This window comes from Anolis sagrei, chromosome 11 (genome assembly GCF_037176765.1).
Source record: "Anolis sagrei isolate rAnoSag1 chromosome 11, rAnoSag1.mat, whole genome shotgun sequence".
NCBI lineage: Eukaryota > Metazoa > Chordata > Lepidosauria > Squamata > Dactyloidae > Anolis > Anolis sagrei.
The window spans coordinates 21,646,599-21,672,914 of record NC_090031.1 but is presented as its reverse complement, the minus strand read 5'-3'; the positions used below and the strand labels follow the sequence as shown (position 1 = coordinate 21,672,914).

The 26,316-nt window shown below is 44.4% G+C and overlaps 1 protein-coding gene across 1 annotated transcript in view; it reads right to left on the bottom strand.

Annotated features, from left to right (window-relative positions):
• VPS53 (VPS53 subunit of GARP complex) overlaps positions 1-25,893 on the bottom strand; it is a 67,360-nt gene extending 41,467 nt beyond the window's left edge. Inside the window, exons 1-8 of the mRNA XM_067472009.1 lie at positions 25,739-25,893; positions 21,010-21,090; positions 18,302-18,351; positions 14,767-14,833; positions 7,087-7,173; positions 4,999-5,114; positions 559-678; positions 63-141 (exon numbers count right to left, since the gene is read on the bottom strand). Of these exons, the coding sequence (XP_067328110.1) occupies positions 63-141; positions 559-678; positions 4,999-5,114; positions 7,087-7,173; positions 14,767-14,833; positions 18,302-18,351; positions 21,010-21,090; positions 25,739-25,822 (684 nt within the window). The 5' untranslated portion in view covers positions 25,823-25,893. The remainder of the gene's footprint in view (positions 1-62; positions 142-558; positions 679-4,998; positions 5,115-7,086; positions 7,174-14,766; positions 14,834-18,301; positions 18,352-21,009; positions 21,091-25,738) is intronic.
• Positions 25,894-26,316: the final 423 nt, after the last annotated feature.

Sequence of the window (26,316 nt, the reverse complement as noted above, 5' to 3'; positions counted from 1 at the left end):
TCTGGCCCAGAGGGGCAGTTGATGACATATGCAGGAGACAAGATGGGGGTTGTAAAGAATACCTTTGTGCCTTGAGAAGGAAAGGCCTCTTCAAAGTCTGCCAAGATCTGTTGCCCCAGCTCGTTCTGGGCAGCCTTCACCCTTCCAAAGAGAGAACAAGAAATGAAGTTACTGTTCTGGAGGGAAAAAAATGAAACATGCAGAATAATCACAGGATGTCTTAAACCTACACCTGTTGATAAACTCTACAAGCTAGCTGACATTGCTCCTCCCCACCTGACGTGCGACGAGAAGTTGCTGCTAAATGTGAGAGAAATAAGGTTGAACCCTGTGAACGCAACCCACTACATGGCTACCAGCTTCCTCCCAGTAGACTCCAATCAAGGAAAAGTTTTATGAGAACTACCACTCCATGCAAACCAGGTGAACATAGCATTGAATGAAACATGCAGAATAATCACAGGATGCCTTAAACCCACACCTGTTAATAAACTCTACAAGCTAGCTGTTCTAGTGAGGCAGAGTCGCCAGGAACAGCTCCATCACTCCATAGCTTACCTTTCTGAAAGCTGTCGGATCTGTGGGATCCCCATGTACTTGTTGAAATGCTCTAGCACATTGACGACGCCTTGGAGAAGGTTGGCTACTTCTCCATACTGCCTCCGCCTCGTCATCGCCCTAGAGCAGCGGTCAAGATGGAGGAGAGAAGGATACTTAATGTGGAAATTACAATTGGCTTCCTTCTCACCCGCAGTGTGCCCTTCAGACCGGATTCACACCTCCAATTCCAACATTTGTCATCTGAATTGTTTGGGTAACACCAAATAAAGTTTAGGCTCATTTTGTTGCACTGCAGGCCTGGAAACACCTATGACCACTACACCACACAAAAATCCAGGAATATAACCAAACAGCTTATTGTAAAAACACATAAAAAGTAGGGCTGTCCAAACACGGAAAAATTTGTTTCTAAACTCGATTCGTTTTTAGGGGTTTTTTGCGTTTCGTTATTTAAAAGAATTCTGAAATTTTCCTTTAAAAAAGTTCGATATTTACGAAATTTCAGAAATTACTAATCGATTACGAATCGATTCGTTAATGGCGGCCGCGATCGCGCAATACGCTAAAAAAACTTCTGAAGCTTCCCTCTCCCTCTGTTGTTGACTGTTGGTGTGATAATGATATTTTTTTTTCACTGAGAAAACAAACAGCAACCCTAAAACTTGCACCAGACATGCGGAAATAATAACGAAACATTTACGAATCAATAACGAATCAATAATGAATCAATTCCGAAACAATTCCGAAACGAATTGGAAAAATTCGTTTCGTTTTTTAGTTGCTCCTGAATGGTTCAATATCGCTTCGTTATAAATAAAAAAACGAATTTTTAACGAATTACGAAATTACAAAACGAAACCGCCCAGCCCTAATAAAAAGCAAATAAAAATCAGGAATACAAAAAGAAAATATACAATCCAAGAATCAACAGGATCATAACCCAACAGTAATCCAAATGTCTCATTGTCAGGTTTTACAATGTATTGTAATGTAATATAGCTGAGTCATGCACTGCTAATGGGCTTCTATTGGAAATGCTGAGTCATGCATTAACTATATATAGGGAATCATTTGGGGAATGTGTTCTGGCCTAGTCCAGGTGATTGTGAATGATGTAATCCTGGGTCTGAGTTAAGTTAATGAGTTGGGAACCAATCAGAGATTGCTATGTGTAATTGTATAGAATTGTATATAAGGAAGTCATGTACAGTGTATTCTCTCTCCTTGTGCTGTGATGTTTGTCGAAGGCTCTATGTAATTGATTAAAAGAACCTGTCTGCTAAGACAAGATATAACTGTATGCTGTGGTAAGTTTGTAATGTCTAATGTCATCTAGACTGGGGGAAAGACAATGGTAAAACTGACAATGGCCGGGCATGTGCTCAAGTGTCTGTAAAAGGTTCCAGAGTGACTGCAGTTTGTGGGAGCAGTTGACTGAAAATACTGTGCAGGAAGAAGCTACTGGAAAGCGTTGAAGTTGTGCAACTGATCTGCTGCTGAATTGTGAAGTTAATCTCAACACTCATAAAGTTCCAGAGGTGATGAAGTCAAGGAACAGCCAGAAATGGCAGGTACAATATAAATCCACAAGCAAGAAGGTGTAACTAGTAAAAACTTGAACTGGAGTACATGAACAGGAACATAGGAAACTTCCAGGATATATTAAATCCAAAACCAAGGCTTGAGTTGAACCAGGAGCGAGAGAACTCAAGCTTAGCTTCTCACTCTAATGCAGTATTGCCTGAACTGACCTTAAAGTAAAGAAATTAAGGTAAACTGCTTTTATAGACACTCATGAAAGCATTATGTCTCTCGTGAATTTTCTCCGCAACTTTCCCACGTAACCTCTCTGAACAATTTCTGATTTGTAAACAAATACTTTTGTTGATCTCTATAGCTAGAGAGGGTCTCTCCAGGGAACCATCCTTATCATTCAGCTTTTCACTCGATTCCTTATCTGCTGTTGCTACTTCTGACACATCGGCAAAAAAAGCCAATGGGATTTTGGCCTGCATCAATAGGAGCCTAGTGTCTAGATCTAGGGAAGTCATGCTACCCCTCTATTCCGCCTTGGTTAGACCACACCTGGAATATTGTGTCCAATTCTGGGCACCACAATTGAAGAGAGATATTGACAAGCTGGAATGCGTCCAGAGGAGGGCGACTAAAATGATTAAGAGTCTGGAGAACAAGCCCTATGAGGAGCAGCTTAAAGAGCTGGGCATGCTTAACCTGATGAAGAGAAGGCTGAGAGGAAATATGATAGCCATATATAAATATGTGTGAGGAAGTCACAGGGAGGAGGGAGCAAGCTTGTTTTCTGCTTCCCTGGAGACTAGGACACGGAACAATGGCTTCAAACTACAAGGAGATTCAATCCGAACATTAGGAAGAACTTCCTGACTGTGAGAGTCGTTCAGTAGTGGAACTCGCTGCCCCGGAGTGTGGTGGAGGCTCCTTCTTTGGAAGCTTTTAAACAGAGGCTGGATGGCCATCTGTCAGGAATGATTTGAATGTAATATTCCTGCTTCTTGGCAGGGGGTTGGACTGGATGGCCTATGAGGTCTCTTACAACTATGATTCCCCTGTATGCCCTTGAGGCAGTATTACCTGAACTGACCTTAAAGTAAAGAACTTAACATTGATGCTGTTTGCAATTTATAACGTAGACTTCAAAGTATGCATGTATGTTTAAATGCAGTAGCTATGTGCCGAGTGTAATATATTCCTGCGCGGAAAGAGTTAACTGAACCATGGAGGGAACGGCATTCCTAGAGAGGTCATAAATCAAGTGTATAGAACAAATGGATGCAGCATTGTGCGTAGTACGTCATACGTCACTTTGGAATGCAAGAGGTGTGGACTAGTACTGATAACCGTCTCTCCTGGAAACCCTCCTTATCACTCAGCTTTCCACTCGATTCCTTATCTACTGTTGCTACTTCTGATTCCCATGAATGCTCTCAAGACAGTATTACCTGAACTGACCTTAAAGTAAACAACGTAAGGTAAACAACTTTCATAGACACCCATGAAAGCATTACGTCTCTCGTGAATTTTCTCCACAACTTTCCCACGTAACCTCTCCGAACAGCTCTGATTTGTAAACAAATACTTTTGTTGATCTCCGTAGCTAGAGAGGGTCTCTCCTGGGAATCCTCCTTATCACTCAGCTTTCCACTCGATTCCTTATCTACTGTTGCTACTTCTGATTCCCCTGAATGCCCTTGAGGCAGTATTACCTGAACTGACCTTAAAGTAAACAACTTAAGGTAAACAACTTTCAAAGACAGCAATGACAGCATTACGTCTCCTGTGAATTTTCTCCACAACTTTCCCACGTAACCTCTCTGAACGGCTCTGATTTGTAAACAAATACTTTGGTTGATGGGTTGTTGTAGGTTTTTCCAGGTTATATGGCCATGTTATAGAGGCATTTTCTCCTGATGTTTCACCTGCATCTATGGCAAGCATCCTCAGAGGTAGTGAGGTCTGTTGGAAGTAGGAAGTAGTCCCCCAGGCACTTCCAAGCCATTAAATGCTAATCAAGGTGGTCAGTTGAAGCATTCACACCTAGCTCCAGCAGACAAAAGTCCTTTGTCCCACCCTGGTCATTCCACAGATATATAAGCCCATTTTCCTACTTCCAACAGACCTCTCTACCTCTGAGGATGCTTGCCATAGATGCAGGCGAAACGTCAGGAGAAAATGCCTCTATAACATGGCCATATAGCCCGGAAAAACCTATAACAACCCAGTGATTCCGGCCATGAAAGTCTTCGACAATACTTTGGTTGATTTCCATAGCTAGAGAGGGTCACTCCTGGGAACCCTCCTTATCACTCAACTTTCCACTCGATTCCTTATCTGCTGTTGCTACTTCTGATTCCCCTAAATATCCTCGATGCCCTGCACTTTCCGACTCAGTTGTCTCACAGCGAGAACCAATTCCCAAACTTGAATTTCCCAGACTTGAAGGCCCATCACTTTGTGCCACAGGAAAACTCACAATCCACTTTAAACCATCAGTTAAACTATCAGCTGATCTACAACACATTGAATACTTCCTAAATGGATTCCATTGGCTTGCTCTAATTTGGACAACACCACAGAATTGAGCCCAAGATATTCCCAAGACCAAATGGTACAACAAGGAAAAAGAACATACCGTAAAAAGCAACTACAGGAAAAAATAAACACCCTCTACACCCATTTAAAAACAACAACATATCAAACTGTATAACTCAGGCATGGGCAAACTTTGGCCCTCCAGGACAAACTTTGGCCCAATGGGCTGTTAAGAATTCTGGAACTTGAAGTCCAAAACACCTGGAGGGCCAAAGTCTGTCCATGCCTGGTGTAACCCGATGTCTACTCATGATCTTTTCCTTTGTCCCTTCACCTCTTTCCTCAAAATGTCCCCCATATAAGACTTACTCCAAGGAATCTACTCCACCGGCCAGCATGTGTAGATGGTTCAACGTTGTAATGGAAGTGGTCAGGTGGCGTTTGGCATGGTCCAATTGCTTAATATCCCGGGTGATTTCTTTAACCTTGTAAGATTGAAAAAATAGGTGTTTATACTTGTAATTATACAATGATTATACAATTATACAACTACCAAGCTTGCAAACTTTATGTTTTGTTTGTTAAAATATGCAATACAACTGCTTGGTTTGCTCCTGATACGATAAATAAATAAAAAAATACAATGAAGCACACGTTTCCAGAAACCAGACAGCCTACATGCTTTGGCTATGGGGCAAATCAGTTCAAAAACCCTTTTATTTTTCCCATTTTAACCAACTGAGATTGCTTGTTCCCTTGGAAGAGACAGGGCCGGGCTTTAGCACAGTAGGTTAAACCACCAGATGCAGAAAATCTTGTCAATTGAAAGGTCGACAGTTCAAGCCCAGGTTGGAGTAAGCTCCCAACCATCAGCCCAGCTTCTGATCACCTAGCAGTTCGAAAACAGAAATGTGAGTAGATAAATAAGTACTGCCTTGCGAGGAGGTAATACAAGGCAGACATGCCAGCAATTTGACCGGGATAGCATCTAAAGACATCGAAGATGGAGCAACAGCACCCCCCGTGGCTGGAGTCGAGCACAGCCTCCAGATGCCGGAGATGGAAAAAGATAGAAAGCCTTTACCTCTGTTTACATACTGTCTGTCATGGTTAATTGTATAACGGCACTGAATGTTTGCTGCATATGAGCACTGTATTCTACTCTGAGTCCCCACGGAATATACGAGGGTTGAATGAAAAGTAATGCCTCCACCTTCATTACTTGGGTTTGGATGGGAATATTTTAATAAATCAAATGCAGAAATAATCCTTAGAATGTGCTCTTTAACTACCACTATTCACTTTTCCAGGAGCCCCCGGTGGCGCAGTGGGTTAAAGCACTAAGCTGCTGAGCTTGTTGATCGAAAGGTCGCAGGTTCGATTCCGGGGAGCGGCGTGAGCTTCCGCTGTCAGCCCTAGCTTCTGCCAACCTAGCAGTTCGAAAACATGCAAATGTGAGTAGATCAATAGGTACCGCTCCGGCGGGAAGGTAACGGCGCTCCATGCAGTCATGCCGGCCACATGACCTTGGAGGTGTCTATGGACAACGCTGGCTCTTCGGCTTAGAAATGGAGATGAGCACCACACCCCAGAGTCAGACATGACTGGACTTAATGTCAGGGGACTACCTTTACCTTTACCTATTCACTTTTCCACATAATCACCAGACAATTGGATACATTTCTGCCAACGATGAACAAGTTTTCTGAAGCCGTCACAGAAGAAGTCGACACTCTGTTTCCGCAATCAGCGTCTCATAGTTCTTCATCAGAAGCATAATGATGTCCCCGCAGATCTTCTGTCATTATCGGGAATAGATGGATGTCAGACGGTGCAAAATCTGGACTGTATGGAGGATGTTTCTTCTGTCATTATCGGGAATAGATGGATGTCAGACGGTGCAAAAACTGGACTGTATGGAGGATGTTGTACGGTGGTGAGATCCAGTCTCTAAAGTTCTGCTGCGGTGGCATGTGAAGTGTGTGGTCTGGCATTGTCATGCTGTTGGAAAACATTTCCTTTTGGAGCCTTGTTAGCCATCGTTTCAAAGTTTGCAGCATTGTGATGTAATGCTCTGAATTTATTGTCGTTCCACGTTCAAGGAAATCGACATGGATAACACCATCTCCATCCCAGAACACTGTTAGAATCATAGAATCAAGAGTTGGAAGAGACCTCATGGGCCATCCAGTCCAACCCCCTGCCAAGAAGCAGGAATGTTGCATTCAAATCACCCCTGACAGATGGCCATCCAGCCTCATCCAGTTCCATAGCCGGGGAGCAATCACCGAGAAGGCCCTGTCTCTCGTCCCCACCAATCGTGGGGACAGAAAGCAGGGCCTCCCCAGAGGATCTTAATATCTGCGATGGTTCATAGGGAGCGATGCGTTCAGACAGGTAATTTGGGTTGTTGCTTGGACAGGTAATTTGTTGTTGTTGTTGTTGTTTGGACCTTACCATCTGCTCTGATTTCTCCGCCTTGTCCTTGATGTCTTTAATTTTCCCAAAGAGCTGCTGAATTGCCTTCTGTGCTTCCTCAAGAGCCTGGAGGAATGAAAGAAGGGAGATAGGGTGGGATTAACACTCGGTTTGCACTTCTGGAAGGAATTGTGAATCCAAACCTGCCTGGCCAAGACAATGTTGTCCCTAGAATACCCTTCCACAAACACCAGTATCACCTTTCGTCCATGTCCCAGCATTATTTCCAATTTTTAACTCTACATTTGGCCTTCCCACTGTTTTTAATTGTGTGTTGTCTTATTGATAATGTTGGGTATTTTATTGTTTATGTTTTTTAATGGCTTGTATTGTTGTTATTATTGCTTCTATTGTTGGTGGGGTTCAGAATGTTCTTTGATTGTAGATTAACTTTTTTTGTCGTGTCAGGAGTGACTTGAGAAACTGCAAGTCGCTTCTGGTGTAAGAAAATTGGCTGTCTGCAAGGACGTTGCCCAGGGGACGCCCGGATGATTTTTGATGTTTTTATCATCCTTCTGGGAAGCTTCTCTCATGTCCCCGCAATTGGGAGCTGGAGCTGATAGAGGGAGCTCATCCGCCTCTCACCGGATTCAAACCTGCGATCTGTCGGTCTTCAGTCCTGCCGGCACAGGGGTTTAACCCACTGCTATAAATCCCAGCAACTACAACTCCCAAATTTCAAGGTCTATTTTCTCCAAACTCCATCTGTGTTCACATGCAGGCATATTGACTATCTGTGCGAAGTTTGGTCCAAATCCCTCACTGTTTGAGCCCACAGTTCTCTCTGGATGTAGGTAAACTACAACTCCAAAACTCAAGGTCAGTGCCCACCAAACCCTTCTAGTATTTTCTGTTGGTCAAGGGAGTTCTGAGTGCCAAGTTTGGTTCAATACCATCGTTGGTGGAGTTCATAATGCTCTTTGAGTGTAGGTGAACTATAAATCCCAGTAACTACAACTCCCAAATGTCAAGGTCTATTTCCCCAAACTCCACTTGTGTTCATATTTGTAATATTCGTGCCAAGTTTGGTCCAGACCCATCATCGTTTGAGTCCACAGTGCTCTCTGTATGTAGGTGAACTACAACTCCCAAAGTCAAGGTCAATGCCGACCAAACCCTTCTGGTATTTTCTGTTGGTCATGGGAATCCTGTGTGCCACGTTTGGTTCAATTCCATCATTGGTGGAGTTCAGAATGCTCTTTTATTGTAGGCGAACTATAAATCCCAGCAACTACAACTCCCAAATGACAAAATCATAATTTTTTGAGTGATGGTCACTCCTTGTGAAACATTCTGTTGCCAAATTTGGTGTGATTTCGTTCATTGGTTCTTTTGTTTTTAAGGAACTCATTATGCACAGGGCATTTTTATATATATAGATAGATTATTATTATTTTTCGGGCTATACACATTCAAGAGGAGCAGCTCAAAAATCGACTGCCTGAATTATAGACCCCCCTCCTCTGCCGAACACTATATCTTTCCCGGCCAGAACAGACCCTGCTTCACAAAGCTGAGTTTTCACAGCTGCCAACAGTAAAGAAGAGAAACACTGCCATTTCCCCACGTCTTAAAATAAATAATGTCTGGCATTGTTCCCTCCTGGCATGCCACGGGCCCCCAAATATTCCCCCACAACCCACCAGGACACGGAGAATGGGGTCATTGTGCTCTCATATGGAAGGAGGGTTGCACTGTCAACCCGGCTTTTAATCAGAGGCATTAAGGAGAAAAATCAAGATGATGATGATGATGATGATGATTAATAATAATATTTTTTAGAAACTAGCCATCCCCTGCCACGCGTTGCTGTGTGTATGTGTTTTTTTGTGTATACGTGTATATATTTGTGTATATGTGTATATATGTGTGTTTGCATCGGTCCTGTTCAACATCTTTATTAATGACTTAGATGAAGGGCTAGAAGGCAGGATCATCAAGTTTGCAGAAGACACCAAATTGGGAGGGATAGCCAATACTCCAGAGGACAGGAGCAGGATTCAAAACGATCTTGACAGATTAGAGAGATGAATGGCCAAAACTAACAAAATGAAGTTCAACAGTGACAAAGGCAAGATACTCCACTTTGGCAGAAAAAAACAGAATGCAAAGAGACAGAATGGGGGACAATGCCTGGCTCGAGAGCAGGACGTGTGAAAAAGATCTTGGAGTCCTCGTGGACAACAAGTTAAACATGAGCCAACAATGTGATGTGGCGGCAAAAAAAGCCAATGGGATTTTGGCCTGCATCAATAGGAGCATAGTGTCTAGATCTAGGGAAGTCATGGTACCCCTCTATTCTGCTTTGGTTAGACCACATCTGGAATATTGTGTCCAATTCTGGGCACCACAATTCAAGAGAGATATTGACAAGCTGGAATGTGTCCAGAGGAGGGCGACTAAAATGATAAAAGGTCTGGAGAAGAAGCCCTATGAGGAGTGGCTTAAGGAGCTGGGCATGTTTAGCCTGAAGAAGAGAAGGCTGAGAGGAGATATGATAGCCATGTATAAATATGTGAGAGGAAGCCACAGGGAGGAGGGAGCAAGCTTGTTTTCTGCTTCCTTGGAGACTAGGACGCAGAACAATGGCTTCAAACTACAAGAGAGGAGATTTCATCTGAACATGAGGAAGAACTTCCTGACTGTGAGTGCCGTTCAGCAGTGGAACTCTCTGCCCCGGAGTGTGGTGGAGGCTCCTTCTTTGAAAGCTTTTAAACAGGGGCTGGATGGCCATCTGTCAGGGGTGATTTGAATGCAATATCCCTGCTTCTTGGCAGAATGGGGTTGGACTGGATGGCCCATGAGGTCTCTTCCAACTCTTTGATTCTATGATTCTATGATTCTATATGTGGTTTTGAGCTTGAGTTGTAATGTATTTTTATTTTTTGGCTTTTTAAGTCTCTTCCGCTGGGTTTTTCAGGGTTTTTATGAGTGACTAGCTGTCCCCTGCCATGCTCTGCTGTGGCTAGCCTGTGTATATGTTTTGTGTGTGTGTGTGTGTGTGTGTGTATGTGTGTTTTTGCACATGTGTTGTAATGTATTTTTTTATTTCTTTGGCTTTTTAAGTCTCTTCTGCTGTGTTTTTCAGTGTTTTTATGAGTGACTAGCTGTCCCCTGCCATGCCCTGCTGTGGCTAGCCTGTGTATATGTGTTTTGTGTGTGTGTGTGTGTATGCGTATATATGTGTGTTTTTGCGCATGTGTTGTAATGTATTTTTTATTTTTTGGCTTTTTAAGTCTCTTTGGCTGTGTTTTTCAGTATTTTATGAGTGATGGTCACTCATTGGTGTTTTGTGTCCAAATTTGGTGTCAATTCATCCAGTGGTTTTTGAGTTATGTTAATCCCACAAACTGACATTACATTTTTATTTATATACTAGCCGTCCCCTACCCCACGTTGCTGTGGCCATTTGTGTATACGAGTTTTGTGTATGTATATATATGTGTGTGTGTGTATTTTTGTGGTTTTGTGCATGCATTGTAATGGGGTTTTTTTAGCTTTTTAAGTATTTTCCGCTGTGTTTTTCAGTGTTTTTATGAGTGACTAGCGGTCCCCTCCCATTACATTTTTATTTATCTAGGTGATAAATAAATACTGTGACGACATCTAGACTAGAGGCCTTCAGCCCAGACTCAGAAGTTTTAACTGAAGGGAGGTAGAGACTCAATCCCTCTGAGTTGGAGCAACCAGACCTCACTACCTCTGAGGATGCTTGCCATAGATGCAGGCGAAACGTCAGGAGAGAATGCTTCTAGAACTTGGCCATATAGGTCGAAAAACGTACAACAACCCAGCAACCAGGGTTCTGTGCCAAAGGGAATAGAGAAAGCTGCACTTGGGGGGAAAGCAGAGGAGGAAAGGAGGACCCGCTCCCTTCCCAACAAGTGGACAAAGAATAACAGCGGCGACGAAGAAGGCAGGCTCTGTTCTCCCGGAATCTGCGGAGGGATCCGAAACAGCCAGAGTCTGGACCAGCCAAGGCAAAGCGCGGTCCCTCCCTGCCCAGGAATGTTCTCCCGCTGTTTCATCCCCAGGAAACAGGTCCTTTTCAAAAACAAATCACCTTCTACAGATGTTGGGCAAGAAATAAAATACAAATTCCTTGGAAAATCCCTTAAAAAATAATAATACCACCACCAGAAAGTAGGGGAGCCAGAAAGAGCAGAGCTATTTTAAGCCTGCAGACTTGGAAGGCAATTTGAGGGTGGTGCTCTCGTTTAAAAATACCAAATAAAAAGGAAAACCTAACAATACTTCTGAAAAGAAGCAGGGAAACTGAGGGATGATTTATTGTTGCCACCAATTTGAAAGGAACCAGTATTCCAGAGATTTTACCCCAGTTCCCAGTTGAGGCGATCTTCAAATAAAAGTTAACAATTTTATTAAGTACACAGCGTGTGGTTGCAAGACGTAACTTTTCCTTGTTGCACTTGGAATAATACTTGTAACTTTAACAGTTCATTCTTTCAAGTAACACAGTATCTTTCTGACGTAGAGCACTTGTTTCAGACAAAGTTTCCATACAGGGATGTTTCCCTTAGTTGATCCTCCCTAGATCAAATACTAAGTAACCTATTCTTTAGCCTCTCCTTAGACTAAAAGAATACCACCTATGTTTCATCATTCGGCTGCACTAGCCTGAGAAACTTCCAATAACCAAACCCAGCTTTTCAAAGCCTCAAAGTTTTGCTTCACAAGTCACTCTGCCACCTTTCCTTTCTTTCTCTCCCAACTCCTAACTCCTCACTCCTCTGAACCTAACTCCTGACTGCTCACTCCTCTAAACCTAAACCCTAACTGATTTTTAACTGCCTCTGTACACATTCCAGCTTAGAGGCAATATCCTTCTTACATCTCACATATTTATACATGGCTATCATGACTCCTCTCTGCCTTCGCTTCTTCAGACTAAACATGCCCAGCTCTTTAAGCCGCTCCTCATAGGGCTTGTTCTCCGGACCCTTGATCATTTTGTTGCCCTCCTCTGGACACTTTCCAGCTTTTGTATCCATTATAACTGTATTCTAAGTTTGCTTCTGAACAATGGCCCCTTCTTTTCAGAAATGGTTGTGGAATGGGCCGATAAATGCAGGCTTCTGGCCCCCGACACAGACCTTATTAATGAAGCTATTAGCACAGACAGACCATCCATTCTCCCTCGCCAAAGGAGAAAAGGGATAGCAATTACAATTTCAACAAGTTCTCTCTTTCCACCAGCCTTGGATTGGAAAGGAGGCAGAATTCCACGGCGGCCTGAAATGCAATCCCAGCGCCTTTCCTGTGAAAGCTGACCTGCCCCGCTCCCTCCCTTCCTGACCTATTAAAGTCCCGAAGCTGGGAAATTCCTGGCATTCCTGCGGGCTTTGGGCTGCTTGTGGCAAGAGCCTGGCAGAGAACAGGAAATCAACAGTCGGGGAGAGGACGGCTGCGTGCATGGAAAACAAACACGCTCTCATACACTTTTTGCTCTATTTTTCTACACCCAGAGCTTTGGGGGGGAAAAATCACTCTCTGGATGATCACTCCCAGAATCCCAGATAAGAAAAAAAAAATCATAGTTATGAGGGTTGAATGAAAAGTAATGCCTCCACCTTTGTAACTCCTCAACAGATGGCAGTACTGGTATGCGGCAGGCAGGGGCAACTCAACCCATTACGCAAAGTAAGCATTTGCAGTATAGTTGATTTTGGGCCTTTCCTGGGACCAAACTGGGAGCCCCTTTCAACACTGCCGACCCCTTGGAAGACCCTCCCCAGCCAACCTCCCAGGGTGCCTCCTCGGGGGCAGTGGTACGCCAGGGCCCTCGGCTCAAAACAGCAGCGACACATTGTCGGCTTGCTCGTCCATGGCCGGCTGTGGCACTCGGCGAGGAGGAGGAGGGCAGTACTTGGCCGAGCCAAGGACGGGGCAAAGGTGTCAGAGGGGTGGCCAAAGACCCTACACTGTATTTTCTGTTGCTCATGGGGGTTCTGCGTGGAAAGTTTGGCCCACTTCTATTGTTCAGAATGTTCTTTGATTGGAGGTGAACTATAAATCCCAGCAACTACAACTCCCAACTGTCAATGTCTATTTTCCCCAAATGCCACCAGTGTTCACATTTGGGCATATTGAGTATTCTGGCCGAGTTTGGTCCAGTTCCATCATTGTTTGTGTCCCCAGTGCTCTCTGGATGTAGGTAAACTACAACTCCCAAACTCAAGGTCAATGCCCACCAAACCCTTCCAATATTTTCTGTTGATCATGGGAGTTCTGTGTGCCGGGTTTGGTTTAATTGCATCATTGGTGGAGTTCAGAATGCTCTGATTGTAGGTGAACTATAAATCCCAGCAACTACAACTCCCAACTGTCAATGTCTATTTTCCCCAAATGCCACCAGTGTTCACATTTGGGCATATTGAGTATTCTGGCCGAGTTTGGTCCAGTTCCATCATTGTTTGTGTCCCCAGTGCTCTCTGGATGTAGGTAAACTACAACTCCCAAACTCAAGGTCAATGCCCACCAAACCCTTCCAATATTTTCTGTTGATCATGGGAGTTCTGTGTGCCGGGTTTGGTTTAATTGCATCATTGGTGGAGTTCAGAATGCTCTGATTGTAGGTGAACTATAAATCCCAGCAACTACAACTCCCAACTGTCAATGTCTATTTTCCCCAAATGCCACCAGTGTTCACATTTGGGCATATTGAATATTCTGGTCGAGTTTGGTCCAGTTCCATCATTGTTTGAGTCCCCAGTGCTCTCTGGATGGAGGTAAACTACAACTCCCAAACTCAAGGTCAATGCCCACCAAACCCTTCCAGTATTTTCTGTTGATCATGGGAGTTCTGTGTGCCGAGCTTGGTTCAATTGCATCGTTGGTGGAGTTCAGAATGCTCTTCGATTGGAGCTGAACTATAAATCCCAGCAACTACAACTCCCAACTGTCAATGTCTATTTTCCCCAAATGCCACCAGTGTTCACATTTGGGCATATTGAGTATTCTTGCCGTGTTTGGTCCAGTTCCATCGTTATTTGAGTCCCCAGTGCTCTCTGGATGTAGGTAAACTACAACTCCCAAACTCAAACCCACCAAACCCTTCCAGTATTTTCTGTTGATCATGGGAGTTCTGTGTGCCAAGTTTGGTTCAATTGCATTGTTGGTGGAGTTCAGAATGCTCTTTGATTAGAATCATAGAATCAAAGAGTTGGAAGAGACCTCATGGGCCATCCAGTCCAACCCCCTGCCAAGAAGCAGGAATATTGCATTCAAATCACCCCTGACAGATGGCCATCCAACCTTTGTTTAAAAGCTTCCAAAGGAGCCTTCACCCCACTCCGGGGCAGAGAGTTCCACTGCTGAACAGCTCTCACAGTCAGGAAGTTCCTCCTCGTGTTCAGATGATTGTAGGTGAACCATAAATCCCAGCAACTACAACTCCCAAATGATATAATCAATCCCCTGCCCAATCCCAGTAGTATTCGAATTTGGATGTTTGGGATATTAGTGCCAAATTTGGTCCAGTGAATGGAAATACATCCTACATATTGGATATTTACATTACAGTTCATAACAGTAGTAAAATTACAATTAAGAAGTAGCAACAAAGATAATGTTATGGTTGGGGGTCACCACAACATGAGGAAGTGTATGAAGGAAGTCTCCCAGGTAAACAACACGTACCTCGCGGCCATCTTGCCCCACATTGGTTTGCCCTCTCACCACCGTCCGAATATTATCGTCCAGCCGTCTGCAACGAGAGAGGGGAAAAAAGCAGACAGGCTTTTACAAAAAATAGATCACAGCCATAGGAAGGAAATGAAATGTGTGACATTTTAGTGTTAACTAAGTATTCCACTCTGTGTGCCAAAACCAAGGAGAGACAGCTGTTGTTCCACCTTTCGTTTCCATAATGCTATTGGAAATATGGAAACTGAAAGAGTTTCCTGATGTATTAGCAACGATGCCCTGCCTGTGAACTTCCCATCAACAGGGAGGAAAAGTGGGAGACATAGTCTAAGAAAGGAGCTGTTCCATGCTCTGGAATCCCACTATTCAAATATATTCTGACGCATGACTGGCTTTGGGTTTATTTATTTATTTCTCGTGTCAGGGCAGCCAGTCAGTTATATTACATTTCTAACAGAACAAAGCAAACAAACAGAGAAAATACAAAATGTGTGAGTTTGGTAGTTGATTAAATGTCCTTTGACCAGTATCTGGCCACTTGGAGTGCTTCTGGTGTTGCTGCAAGAAGGTCCCCCATTGTGCATGTGGCAGGGCTCAGGTTGCATTGCAGCAGGTGGTCAGTGGTTTGCTCTTCTCCCCACTCGCATGTCAAGGATTCCACTTTGTAGCCCCATTTCTGAAGGTTGGCTCTGCATCTCGTGGTGCCAGAGCGCAGTCTGTTCAGCGTCTTCCAAGTCACCCAGTTGTCTGTGTGCCCAGGAGGGAGTCTCTCATTTGGTATCAGCCATTGGTTGAGGTTCTGAGTTTGAGCCTGCCACTTTTGGACTCTCGCTTGCTGAGGTGTTCCAGCGAGTGTCTCTCTAGATCTTAGAAAACTATGTCTGGATTTAAGTCGTTGACGTGCTGGCTGATACCCAAACAAGGGATGAGTTGGAGATGTCAGGTGGTGCAATACCGGATAAGCAGTGTAATTTCTCCAGTGGTGTAGGGCGCAGACACCCTGTGATAATGCGGCATGTCTCATTAAGAGCCACATCTACTGTTTTAGTGTGGTGAGATGTGTTCCACACTGGGTATGCATACTCAGCAGCAGAGTAGCATAGCGCAAGGGCAGATGTCTTCACTGTGTCTAATTGTGATCCCCAGGTTGTGCCAGTCAGCTTTCCTATGATGTTGTTTGTAGCGCCCACTTTTTGCTTGATGTTCGGGCAGTGCTTCTTGTAGGTCAGAGCACGGTCCAAAGTGACACCCAGGTATTTGGGTGCGCTGCAATGCTCCAGTGAGATTCCTTCCCAGATAATCCTCAGAGCTCGGGATGCTTGTCTGTTCTTAAGGTGAAAGGCACATGTCTGGGCTAGGGAACTCCTCCTACCAAAGGTTTCCTGCTGGCTATTTATTTATTTATTTATTTCGGGCACTCAGGGCGGCTTACAACCGGCACAATTCGATGCCAACAATTCATCAGATAAAATACATGACAGCAATAACCACAATAATTAAAATATTCAATTAATACAATAACAACTAAAAAGCCAATCTAGTGGCCAACGTTCACCGAGTTCTAAAATCCGTAAGTCCATTCAGCATTACCATAGTCCTTTCCAAATTCTGGTCGTCATTACCTTGTCAGTCTGCCAGATTACCCAAAGGCCTGGTCCCATATCCATGTTTTCAGCTTCCTTCTGAAGGAGAGGAGGGATGTTGATGACCTAATTTCCCCGGGGAGTGAGTTCCACAGGCGAGGGGCCACCACTGAGAAGGCCCTGTCCCTCGTCCCTACCAACCTCGCTTGTGATAGAGGTGGGGCCAAGAGCAGGGCCTCCCCATAAGATCTTAAACTCCGAGGTGGGACATAGAAGGAGATACGTTCGGACAGGTACGCTGGGCCAGAGCCGTATAGGGTTTTATAGGTCAAAACCAGCACTTTGAATTGTGCTTGGAACTGGATCGGCAGCCAGTGGAGCTGACATAACAGAGGGGTGGTGTGCTCCCTGTATGATGCTCCGGTGAGTAATCTAGCTGCCGCCCGTTGGACTAACTGAAGTTTCCGAACAGTTTTCAAAGGCAACCCCATGTAGAGTGCATTGCAGTAATCTATTCGGGATGTAACAAGAGTGTGGACCACTGTGGCCAGATCAGACTTCCCAAGGTAAGGGCACAACTGGCGCACAAGTTTTAATTGTGCAAAAGCTCTCCCAGCCACCACCGAGACCTGGGGTTCCAGGCTCAGCGATGAATCCAGGATCACTCCCAAGCTGCGAACCTGCGTCTTCAGGAAGAGTGTAACCCCATCAAGCACAGGCTGTAATCCTATGCCCTGTTTGGCCTTACGACTGACCATTAGGACCTCTGTCTTGTCTGGATTCAACTTCTGTTTGTTAGCTCTCATCCAGCCTGACACAGCGGCCTAGCACCGGTTCAAGGTTTGGACAGCCTCCTTGGTGATAGATGAAAAGGAGTGACAGATTTGGCTAGTAGAAGCCAGATTGTTAAGGTGCAAGGTATGCAAAATAAAGTAATGAGAAGCAACCACTGAAGCTGCAAGGCTTTTCAGTTATATTCATGACGGCCAAAACACTCCAAAATGTTCCTTTTAAACAGAGGCTGGGTGGCCATCTGTTGGGGGTGCTTTGAAAGTGATTTTCTTGCTTCTTAACAGAATGGGGTTGGCCGGGATGGCCCACCAGGTGTCTCCCAGCTCTCTGATTCTATATTCTTCTCTTCCCTTCACCAGTTTCCCGTTTCTTTCTTTCTTTGTTCCTTTCCTTCCTCTTCCCTTCCTTTCCTATCCCGTCCTTGCCTTCTTTCCCTTCCTTCTTCTTTCTTTCCTTCTACCTGCAGTCAGGCTTGCCTTGCAATCCTCTGGTCTTGGGGGAAAAGTTGCCTGGTAGCCACGTGGGCCTCATGGAGCTGCTGCAGTGGCTTCAGCTGCTGCTGGGGCTTGCCTCGCCAAGCCCCCACCCCTCCATTGGGCCAGGCTTTCTCTTTCCTTCCCTCTTTCCTTTCCTCAATCCCTCCCCTCCCCAAAAGAAAAAGGACTCTGCCTTCCTGCATGGAAAGGGACTCCATGGAGAGGCTTCTCTTCCCTCAGAACGGTTTGGACTTCATTCTTCTCGCGCAATGGGGAGAGGGGCTTTTGCACATGCTCTGTATGGCATTTTTCTTTTGGGGGAGTTTAAAGTTATTTCCCCTTCATTTTTTATGGGTTTTTTGTTTGAAAGACATAGATCGGATTAGAATGTGTTTCGCTGCCAAATTTGGTGTCAATTCGTCCAGTGGTTTTTGAGTTCTGTTAGTCCCACAAACGAACATTACATTTTTATTTATATAGATATATACACAATATTATTACCATAGAACCATATCAGTGTTATATATTACTATATAGCACTATACAATTATACTGTAATATTATCAATAATATTACATGTAATATAAAATATATTATTATTATATATTATTATTATTATTATTATTATTATTAGGAGGAGTAGTATTGTCCTGTATCACATTATGATATTATAGATACCTTATTTTCAGCTTGATCTTATTCACCACATCATCAATGTTTGCCAAAGACTGTAAGACAAAAAAGGGGCAAGGAGGAGAAAAGAGCCACAGAGTTTAATTTAATTACATAATATAATATACTTTATTTATATTCCACCCTATCTCCCTGAGGAGACATTCAATGCTGGTATACAATTAACAAGGACAGACAATACATAAACAGAGGTAAAGGTTTCCCATCTTTTTCCATCTCCGGCATATGGAGGCTGTGCTCGACTATGGCCCCAAGGGGGTGTTGTTGCTCCACTTCCATGCCAAGGAACGTTGTTGTCATTAGACACTCTCCCAATCAAATCGTAGGCATGTCCGCATGGGCACCTTTTATTGCACACATATGGCAAACATTCAGTGCCGTTATACAATGGGCAAGGACAGACAATACATAAACAGAGGTAAAGGCTTCTCATTTTTTTTCATCTCCGGCATCTGGAGGCTGTGCTCGACTCTGGCCGAGGAGCTTTGTTGTCATTAGACACTCTCCCGATCAAATCGTAGGCATGTCTGCATGGGTACCTTTTATTACCTCCCCACCAATGCAGTACCTATTTATCTACTCACACTGCTATTTTTGAAAGCTGGGCTGACGATAGGAGCTCACCCCAAACTGGGCTTGAACTGTCGACCTTTCAAGCGGCAAGATTTTCTAAAGCTGGTAAAGCCCAGCCCTGCTAATGCCCAGTCCGCAACCACTAGATGGAAAGCGATCTCTCACTGGAAAAATAAATGATCAGCAAAGGATCTGTCCAGGGGTTCTCAAACTAAGGCCCATGGGCCGGATGTGGCCCCCCAAGGTCATTTATTTGGCCCCTGGTCTAAACTTTAGACTTGGAGTCAGCCTAAGTCTGAAACAACTTCAAGTCACACACAACAACAACAACAACAAGAACAACAATCGGAATTCCCTTGACTATCTGATCAGCCAAAAGCAGGCCCACCATTCCCATTGAAATACTGGTAAGTTTATGTTGGTTAAAATTGTTCATCATTTTAAATACTGTATCGTTCTTTCATGTTCTGTTGCAGTACAAACAATATATCTGCAGTGTGGATAGAAATTTGTCCATGTTTTTCTCAAAATATAGTCTGGCCCCTCAACAGTCTGAGGGACAGTGAACCGGCCCTTCGCTTTACAGGTTTGAGGACCCCTGGTCCAGAGAATGCAGAGGGTTGTTGGTAGGACATTTTGTTGCTTAAATTATAGTATCCAACTGAATATAGTATTCAAGATATGGACATCAAGGGTCACAAAATGAGTTGTAACTCATTATGTTCATATGTTTAATAGTTTGTGGTGTAAATGTTTGAGTGCTAGACTAGGATTATTATTATTATTATTATTATTATTATTAGTCTAGAGATGCAAATTCAGATCCCTGCTAAACCATGGAAAGTAATCTTGGACAAGTCACTCTCTCTCAGCTTCAAAAGACACCAAAGGCCGACTGGAAGGTTGGCAGTTCAAAGCTGCGGGTTGGAGCGGGCTCCCGCCGTTGCCCTAGCTTCTGCCTACCTAGCAGTTCGAAAAGAATAATGTGATTAGATCAATATGCTACCCCTCTATTCCGCTTTGGTGAGACCACACCTGGAACGAGGACAGGAGCAGAATTCAAAATGATCTTGACAGATTAGAGAGATGGGCCAAAACTAACAAAATGAAGTTCAACAGTGACAAATGGAAGATACTCCACTTTGGCAGAAAAAATGAAATGCAAAGATACAGAATGGGGGAGAATGCCTGGCTCGAGAGCAGTACGTGTGAAAAAGATCTTGGAGTCCTCGTGGACAACAAGTTAAACATGAGACAACAATGTGATGTGGCGGCAAAAAAAAGCCAGTGGGATTTTGGCCTCCATCAAGAGGAGCATAGTGTCTAGATCTAAGGAAGTAATGCTACCCCTCTATTCTGCTTTGGTTAGACCACACTTGGAATATTGTGTCCAATTCTGGGCACCACAATTCAAGAGAGATATTGACAAGCTGGAATGTGTCCAGAGGAGGGCGACTAAAATGATCAAGGGTCTGGAGAACAAGCCCTATGAGGAGCGGCTTAGGGAACTAGGCATGTTTAGCCTGAAGAAGAGAAGGCTGAGAGGAGATATGATAGCCATGTATAAATATGTGAGAGGAAGCCACAGGGAGGAGGGAGCAAGCTTGTTTTCTGCTTCCTTGGAGACTAGGACGCGGAACAATGGCTTCAAACTACAAGAGAGGAGATTCCATCTGAACATGAGGAAGAACTTCCTGACTGTGAGAGCCGTTCAGCAGTGGAACTCTCTGCCCCGGAGTGTGGTGGAGGCTCCTTCTTTGGAAGCTTTTAAGCAGAGGCTGGATGGCCATCTGTCAGGGGTGATTTGAATGCAATATTCCTGCTTCTTGGCAGGGGGTTGGACTGGATGGCCCATGAGGTCTCTTCCAACTCTTTGATTCTATGATTCTATGATTCTATATAAATGTGTAAGATTTGCATTTGCTGCTTCTCAAAACATTTAGGAGGTTTGAATGACAACAAAAAGGGAACAGCGGCCTCTAGTGGACAAAGAAAGAAAAGCAAACAGTGCCAATATTGGATTGTTGCTTTACATTTCCAAAACTGGGAGGAAAACACAAGGGGAAATTGACAAAGTAACTCCAAATCACACAAGGCACCCGGGAAAAGACTCCACTCACTTGCTCAGTTGGGAAAAGCGTGTTGATGTATTCCACGGCGTTGAAGTCGGCTCTGTCCAGCGGATCTTGACTGGGGAACACCTGCGGGTTGAAAGAAAAAGGTCTTAGTTATTATTATTATTATTATTATTATTATTATTAATATTAACTTTATTTATACCCCTCTAGCATCTCCTGAAGGACTCGATGCGGCTTACAAAGGCCAAGGCCACAATAAACCAACAATATAACCATTACATATAATCTAAAAGCAAATCAAAAACATTAAAGCTCTTCCTAAAGACTGCCAACGTAGGGGCTTGTCTGATGTCCCTGGGAAGGGAATTCCAGAGTCGGGGAGCCACCACAGAGAAGGCCCTGTCCCTCGTCCGCCACCAGCCGCGCTTGTGACGCAGGTGGGATCGTGAGCAGGGTTTCTCCAGATGAACGAAGAGAGCGAGCGGCTTCATAGACGGAGATGCAGTCACGCAGGTAGGCGGGTCCTAAACCGTTTAGGGCTTTGTAGGTGAGCACCTGCACCTTGAATTGGGACCGGAAAATGAGCTCCTTGAACAGGAGGGTTGACCTCTCTCTGTACGGAACACCAGTTAACATCCTGGCCGCCGCCCGTTGGACTAGCTGAAATTTCCGAGCCGTTTTCAAGGGCAGCCCCATGTAGAGCGCATTACAGTAGTCCAATCTAGAGGTGACCAAGGCATGGATCACCCCGGCCAGATCAGCCTTAGCGAGGTATGGTTGCAGTTGGCACACGAGTCTCAGTTGTGCAAAAGCCCTCCCGGACACCACCGACGCCTGAGCCTCAAGCGTAAGTGATGAATCCAAGAGGACTCCCAAACTGCGGACCTGTGACTTCAGGGGGAGTGTAACCCTGTCCAGCACAGGTTGCCACCCTATACCCCGATCCGGTTTTCGATCGACCAGAAGGAACTCTGTCTTGTCGGGACTGATCTTCAACTTGTTCCTCCTCATCCAGACCGCCACAGCGGCCAAGCACTCGTCCAGCACTTGAGAGACTTCCTTGGAATTAGGTGGAAAAGCGTAGTAGTGTGTCATCTGCGTAGAGGTGGCACCTAACTTCAAAACTCCGGATGACCTCTCCCGGCAGTTTCATGTAGATGTTAAAAAGCATGGGAGACAGAATAGAGCCTTGCGGGACCCCACAGGTCAAAGGCCAGGGGTCCGAGCGGGCGTCTCCCAGCTTCACCATCTGGGATCGGCCCTCCAGGAAGGACCGGAGCCATGACAGAACCGTGCCCCCAAGACCCATCCCAGAAGGATACCATGATCGATGGTATCGAAAGCCGCTGAGATGTCCAAGAGGACCAGCAGTCACATTCCCCCTGTCCAGCTCCCTACGGAGGTTATCCACCAAGGCGACCAAAGCCGTCTCGGTGCCGTGGCCAGGCCTGAAACCAGACTGTGACTGGTCCAGGTAACTGATGTCATCTAGAAAACCCTGGAGCTGGAAGGTGACCACCCGCTCCAGCACCTTGCCCAGAAAAGGGAGGTTAGTCAGTTATGTTGACCTATGCAGCCTGAAACACAGTTACATCGGTCAAGTAGGAAATTTAGCTAATTTAACTAATTTATGACGCCATAGAACCTTCCAGCAGCATGCAGAAGAATGAGGAAGTACTCCATCAAAGGACTCGAGGTCACAAGTGGACGGTGAAACAGCTGCTCCCCCTGTGGCCAGAATCGAGCATATCCTCATGAAGCCGGAAAAGCTGGAATGTTAAATAGCCTCTGTGTGTCTGTCTATATATGTTGTGTGTCTATGGCATTGAATGTTTACCATGTATATGTGCATTGTGATCCGCCCTGAGTTCCCTCCGGGGTGAGAAGGGTGGAATATAAACACTGTCAATAAATAAATAATTATTTCCCAACGATAACTAAGCCTGTGAAACTTGATCTCCCAGAATGCCCGCAATTGCTAGATGGAGACTTCCTCCAGTGGGACAAAGCTAGTATCCTCTTGAGGAGTGTGTGTGTAAACCTCTGTGTGAGAGATGCCTTGTGTGAGTTAGTAGGCCCAAGCCTGTTAGCGTCATTGGGACAAAGCTAGTGTTCTCCTGAGGAGTGTGAGGTAAACCTCTGTGTGAGAGATGCCTTGTGTGAGTTAGTAGGCCCAAACCTGTTAGCGTCAGTGGGACAAAGCTAGTGTTCTCCTGAGGAGTGTGAGGTAAACCTCTGTGTGAGAGATGCCTCCTGTGAGTTAGTAGGCCCAAGCCTGTTAGCGTCAGTGGGACAAAGCTAGTGTCCTCTTGAGGAGTATGAGGTAAACCTCTGTGTGAGAGATGCCTTGTGTGAGTTAGTAGACCCAAGTCTGTTAGCATCAGTGGAACAAAGCTAGTGTTCTCCTGAGGAGTGTGAGGTAAACCTCTGTGTGAGAGATGCTTTGTGTGAGTTAGTAGGCCCAAGCCTGTTAGCGTCAGTGGGGCAAAGCTAGTGTTCTCCTGAGGAGTGTGAGGTAAACCTCTGTGTGAGAGATGCTTTGTGTGAGTTAGTAGGCCCAAGCCTGTTAGCATCAGTGGGGCAAAGCTAGTGTTCTCCTGAGGAGTGTGAGGTAAACCTCTGTGTGAGAGATGCTTTGTGTGAGTTAGTAGGCCCAAACCTGTTAGTGTCAGTGGGGCAAAGCTAGTGTTCTCCTGAGGAGTGTGAGGTAAACCTCTGTGTGAGAGATGCCTTGTGTGAGTTAGTAGGCCCAAGCCTGTTAGCGTCAGTGGGGCAAAGCTAGTGTCCTCTTGAGGAATGTGAGGTAAACTTGTGAGAGATCCCTCATGTGAGTTAGTAGGGTTGAGTAGCACGAGTAGGGTTGAGTAGCAAACCCCATGGTTCACAGTAGCAAACACTGTTGGGAACTACAAACAGCATAAGTCACAACAGTAAATACTGTTGGACTACAAAGCCCATGAGTCACAATAGAAAAACACTGTTGGACTGCAAACCCTATTATTCAAAATAGTAAATACTGTTGGACTACAAACCTGCATGAGTAACAAGAGTAAATACTGTTGGACTGCAAACTCCATGGTTCTAAACACTGACGATACTAAACACTGTTGTACTACAAACCCCATGAGTCACAATAGAAAAACACTGTTGGACTGCAAACCCTATTATTCAAAATAGCAAATACTGCTAGACTACAAACCCCATGAGTCACAATAACAAACAGTGTTGGACTACAAACTCTATAATTCAAAATAATAAATACTGCTGACTACAAACCCCACGAGTCACTATAGAAAAACACTGTTGGACTGCAAACCCTATTATTCAAAATAGTAAATACTACTGGACTACAAATCCCATGAGTCACAATAACAAGCACTGTTGGACTGCAAACCTTATTATTCACATTAGTAAGTACTGCTGGACTACAAGTCCCATGATTCACAATAGCAAACACTGCTGGACTACAAATTCTATTATTCAAAATAGTAAATACTGCTGGACTACAAACCCCATGAGTCACAATAGCAAACAGTTGGACTACAAACCGCATGAGTAGCAATAGTAAACACTGTTGGACTACAAACCCCATGATTCACGGTAACAAACACTGTTGGGAACTAAAAACTGCATAAGTCACACAATAGTAAACATTGTTGGACTACAAAGCCCATGATTCACAGTAGCGAACACTGTTGGGAACTACAAACCCCATGATTCACAATAGCAAACAGTTAGACTACAAACTGCATGAGTAGCAATACTAAACACTGTTGGACTACAAACCCCATGATTCACAATAGCAAACACTGTTGGACTTCAAACCCTATTATTCAAAATAGTAAATACTGCTGGACTACAAACCCCATGATTCACAATAGCAAACAGTTGGACTACAAACTGCATGAGTAGCAATAGTAAACACTGTTGGACTACAAACCCTATGATTACCAATAGGAAATACTGTTGGACTACAAACCCTATTATTCAAAATAGTAAATACTGCTGGACTACAAACCCCATGATTCACAATAGCAAACAGTTGGACTACAAACTGCATGAGTAGCAATAGTAAACACTGTTGGACTACAAACCCTATGATTCACAATAGCAAACACTGTTGGACTACAAACCCTATTATTCAAAATAGTAAATACTGCTGGACTACAAACCCCATGATTCACAATAGCAAACAGTTGGACTACAAACTGCATGAGTAGCAATAGTAAACACTGTTGTACAAAGCCCATGATTCACAATAGCAAACACCATTGGACTACAAACTCTATTATTCAAAAGAGTAATATTGTTGGACTACAAACCCATTGATTCACAACAGCAAACAGTTGGACTACAATCTGCATGAGTAGCAATAGCAAACACTGTTGGACTACAAAACCCATGATTCACAATAAGAAACACAGCTGGACTACAAACCCCATAAGTCATAATAGCAAACACTGCTGGACAACAAACCCTATTATTCAAAATAGTAAATACTGCTGGACTACAAATCCCATGATTCACAATAACAAACATTGTTGAACTACAAATCCCATGGTTCAAAATAGCAAACACTGTTGGACTACAAATCCCATGGTTCCTATAATTACTCATTTTGGTAGGGCTGGTGGATGCTATAGTCCAGGAGTGGGTAATGATGGGTGCTGCAGTCACTGGGGATGCCCCAAGTAGCCTCCCTCCCTAATTAGCATGCGGCGCCCCGCCCCTTGCAGAAGCCACGCCCATTTATGCTAATGAGCCGACTCACCTGCTCTATCGCCAGCTGCACTTCGGGCGCCAGGTGCAAGGCGGCCTCCAGCTCGTCCGCCAAGTCCAGCTCGTCGTCCTCCATGGCAAGCAAAGCAGCAACAGCCCCTGACTCCGCTTCACAGGGAACACTTCCGGGAACAGCAGCATTCTGGGATACTGGAGGACCGGGAAGGGGCAGCCAATGAGCGCGGAGTGGGCGGGGAAGAGGGAAAGAAGCCCCGCCCACTCCTGGCCACGCCCCTTTCCTTGCGGGCGGGGGAGCTGCTCTTGAGTTCAGGATGTAAACAAAGGGAAGGAAATAGAATCAAAGGGAAATGATGATGATCCTTCCAGTTAGAAGAAGGGCGATGAGGTTGCTATAGATAATAATTGTATATTATATATTACATGTAATATTACTAATAATTTTATGGTATAGTGGTATAGTACAATATAGGAATATATAATACTAATATATATATTATTAGTAATATTATTAGTAATTATATATTACTAATATTAGTAATATATAATACTAATATTGTGCTGTGCTAATAATAATATTATGCTGTGCTAATATAATACGAGGGTTGAATG